Genomic DNA, 3,021 nt, shown 5'->3' with positions numbered 1-3,021 from the left:
GCATGGCGAGCGCTGCGCGCGCCATGCCCCGCCTGCTGTCGCCGGCCCTGTTGCCGGCAATGCTTGGCCCCCGGCTGTCTGGACCCTCCCGACACCGCCCGCGATGCCGCCCTGCTTACTGGCACCAGGTGCGCCACCAAGAGGAGCTGGCGGGCGGGCGCGATCTGCAGCTCGACCAGCGGCGGCAAATCCTCGCAGACATCCTCGTGTGGGCCGAGGTCACGCAGACCCAATATGACGACGACACCGCGTCGTGAGTTGATTTTACGCGCTCCGGGGTGTCAGGGGTGCGGTTGGGACGCCAGCGGGCCCGCGGCCTGGTCGGGCGAGGCATAGGGGGGTTGACGGGAGGCGCGCGAGGGCCCCCGCAGCGCAGCACACCGGGCTGGGCCGAAGCCCGTCCTCGGCTTTGCGCCGCTTGGCCTCCGTGGTCCGCCAGGCCGTGACCCTGGTGTCTCTCCGCCTTCCCGCCCTCCGCAGGTTTGTGACCGAGCCCCACGAGCAGGACCCCTCGTTCCAAAGGATCGGGGACATGCTCAAGGCAGCCAAGGCGCAGCGCGGGTTCTGCCGGTAGCCGCAGCCACTGGACGTCGCCGCCGTGCGCATGCGCGCACGCGAGAGGCACCCGTGTCGCAGGGCCTCCCCGAATCGAATAGCGCGCGGCTGCATGCACGCGGGCACCGTGTGGCTCCCAGAAGGCGTTGACCGACAGCGCCATTAATTGCCCCCGCAGTGCGCCCTCCGGCGCCTCGAACTGCTCAAATTGTACCGACTAAGTGGAGGGTGTTTGCCGGGCCCCAATGAGGGCTCGGTGCGGGCAGCTTTGCGGTCCAGGGTCCCCACATTGCGTAAGACGCTGCGTGGGTTGACCTGCGCCTGCGATCGCAGGCAGCCGCCAGCAGTGCGTGTACCGGGACATGATGTGTCGACATTTTTGTGCGGGCAAGGCCGCCGCGCCTCGCAGGCGCGCCGTGCCAGCCAAAGTTTTGCCGCCGTCGCGGCCCGGCAGCAGGCGGGCCGCACGGCTCGAATCAACGCGCTGCGGCGGACGAGCTGCGGGCGCGCATGCACACGCGCGCGCGGTCGGCCGCCGGCTGCCCCTCGCGCGCTCTTGGCCCCAGCGCCACCATGTGCGGGCCCAGCGCTGCCATGCTGACGCCCCCCCCCCCTGTCAAAAAATGCGTGTCGTGAATACAACAGCGTGTCAATGGCCTTTCTCACCACTCCGGTCTTCGTGCACTTTGAACGCCTGTCTGGGCTGGCGCATCGGCCACCAAGAACCTGCTCTCGCCCCTAGCAGCCGTCTCCTTCCTGCAGCCGGGTCCGACTCACGGCGGCCATTGCGCGCATGGCGCCGCAGCACGCTGGCAGTTGCCGGCCGCAGGACCGCGCACCACCTTGCTTGTTGACTTGGGGGTAACCTTTCGTTTCCATATGCGTACTCGTGTCACCAGTGGGTCGAGAGGATGGTGCCGCCACAGCTGAACCTGGGGGGTGGGGGCGGCTGCGATTCCCGAGGCCCCTGACGAGCCCGGGCAGAGCCAAGACAGATGTGTGCGCCCGCGCGTGCGCCAGCGAGCGCGCGGCCGCGCCATTGAGCGCGCCTCGCGTGCTGCGGCCAGACCTTAGAACAAGGATGCGAAGCTATCCGGGGAGCTGAAGAGGCAAACACAGCTGCAGGGCGCGGTGGTGACCCGCCTTGCCGACCTCGAGTAACCAGCCAGTGTTGGGCGACCAAGCAGAGGACTGCGGATGCATGACGAGTCACAATGTGCAGTTGCTTGATGGCTGCGCTCGCACCCAGCTTATCAGCCTGCCGCCAGGTGGCTCGCACACTGCTGAGGCTGTGTGGCGGGGCCCAGCAACTACACAACGCAGCGATGGATGGTGCGCTGCGGCGCTGCGCGGGCGCAGCTGGGCAAACTCCGTAGCTCATGCAGCTTGTTACCAGCGCTCTGTTCCAGATCCTCCGCCATCCAGTGCCACGCATGCTGTGCCGCCACATGCAAACTCACAAAACAGGGGGCCATGCCGACCCGTGCTGTGTTGATGCGAATGAACACTTCCTGTTGTCCTGAAATCTCCCGAAATCCCTGATCCCTGCATCTGCAGCACCCAAACCCCGCCCTTGCTGAAACCATCGCGACAGGCGGCCGCACGTGCCTGCACGCCGCAGGTGAAGTTGTGCAGCCCCGATCCAGCTCTCCCCCCCCCAACAGCAGAAATGGCGCAAGTCAGAACTTGCCACAATTCCAAGAAGAGTTTGAGAATAGGCAAACTCCAGCGCTAGCCCTGCGGGACCTCAGGAGAGGGGGGCTCTGGTACGGCTGGATGACACACAACCTCTCATGAGCAAGAAAGGTGCTTTGCTGGATGCGGGCGCCCCCAAAATCGACCAAACCCCGCGTGCGAACGCCGCCAGCTTGCGGCTGCTTAGCAGCGGTACGCAGGCAGCGGCTGCTGAGGCCAGTCAAATTGCCAGGCCTGCTGCGTTGCTGCGGCCACGGGCACGGGCGCGGGCGCGGGTGCCGTCCACCACTGCGGATACAAAGCTGCGTCCTGGGGGGCTGCGGGCTGCGGCGTAGCGGAAAACACCAACGCAGGGCCCCAAGGCTGCGCGGCCGGGGGCCCCCAGGCCGCTTGGTGCCAGGGCGCGGCGTAGGCGGCAAATGCGTCCTCTCGGCCAAATGCTCCCGCGTGCTGCTGCTGCTGCTGGTACTGCTGCTGCAGGGGGGCAGCCGCGCACAGCTTGGAGGCCGCGGCGCGCGCCGCGGCAGCCGCGCGTGCGGCAGCCGCAGCGGCCGCCGCGCGCGCTGAAGCCGCCGCGAGCTGCGCCGTCAAGCTCATGTTGGCGGCGACGGGGCCGGCCGGGCGGACGTTGGTCCCATGCGGCTCAGAATGCCCCGCAGCTCCGCTTGCTGCCGCCGGCCCTTGCGACGTGCGCAGCGGCCCCGCCGTCCTGGCGGGCGCCGGCGCTGCGGCCGGCGCGAGTGCCTGCGGCGGCTCCGCGCGCTGCACGGC

At 68.6% G+C, this 3,021-nt stretch overlaps 1 protein-coding gene across 1 annotated transcript in view; it reads left to right on the top strand.

Moving 5' to 3' along the window:
- MNEG_3594 (hypothetical protein) overlaps positions 1-574 on the top strand; it is a gene marked incomplete at both ends in the record, with an annotated part of 1,007 nt that extends 433 nt beyond the window's left edge. The window contains 2 exons of the mRNA XM_014047929.1: positions 129-253; positions 481-574. Coding sequence (XP_013903383.1) covers positions 129-253; positions 481-574 — 219 coding nt within the window. The remainder of the gene's footprint in view (positions 1-128; positions 254-480) is intronic.
- Between the last annotated feature and the right edge of the window lie 2,447 nt (positions 575-3,021).

This window comes from Monoraphidium neglectum (genome assembly GCF_000611645.1).
Source record: "Monoraphidium neglectum strain SAG 48.87 unplaced genomic scaffold scaffold00458, whole genome shotgun sequence".
In the NCBI taxonomy this organism is placed as follows: domain Eukaryota; kingdom Viridiplantae; phylum Chlorophyta; class Chlorophyceae; order Sphaeropleales; family Selenastraceae; genus Monoraphidium; species Monoraphidium neglectum.
This window is presented reverse-complemented; position numbering and strand designations above follow the sequence as displayed.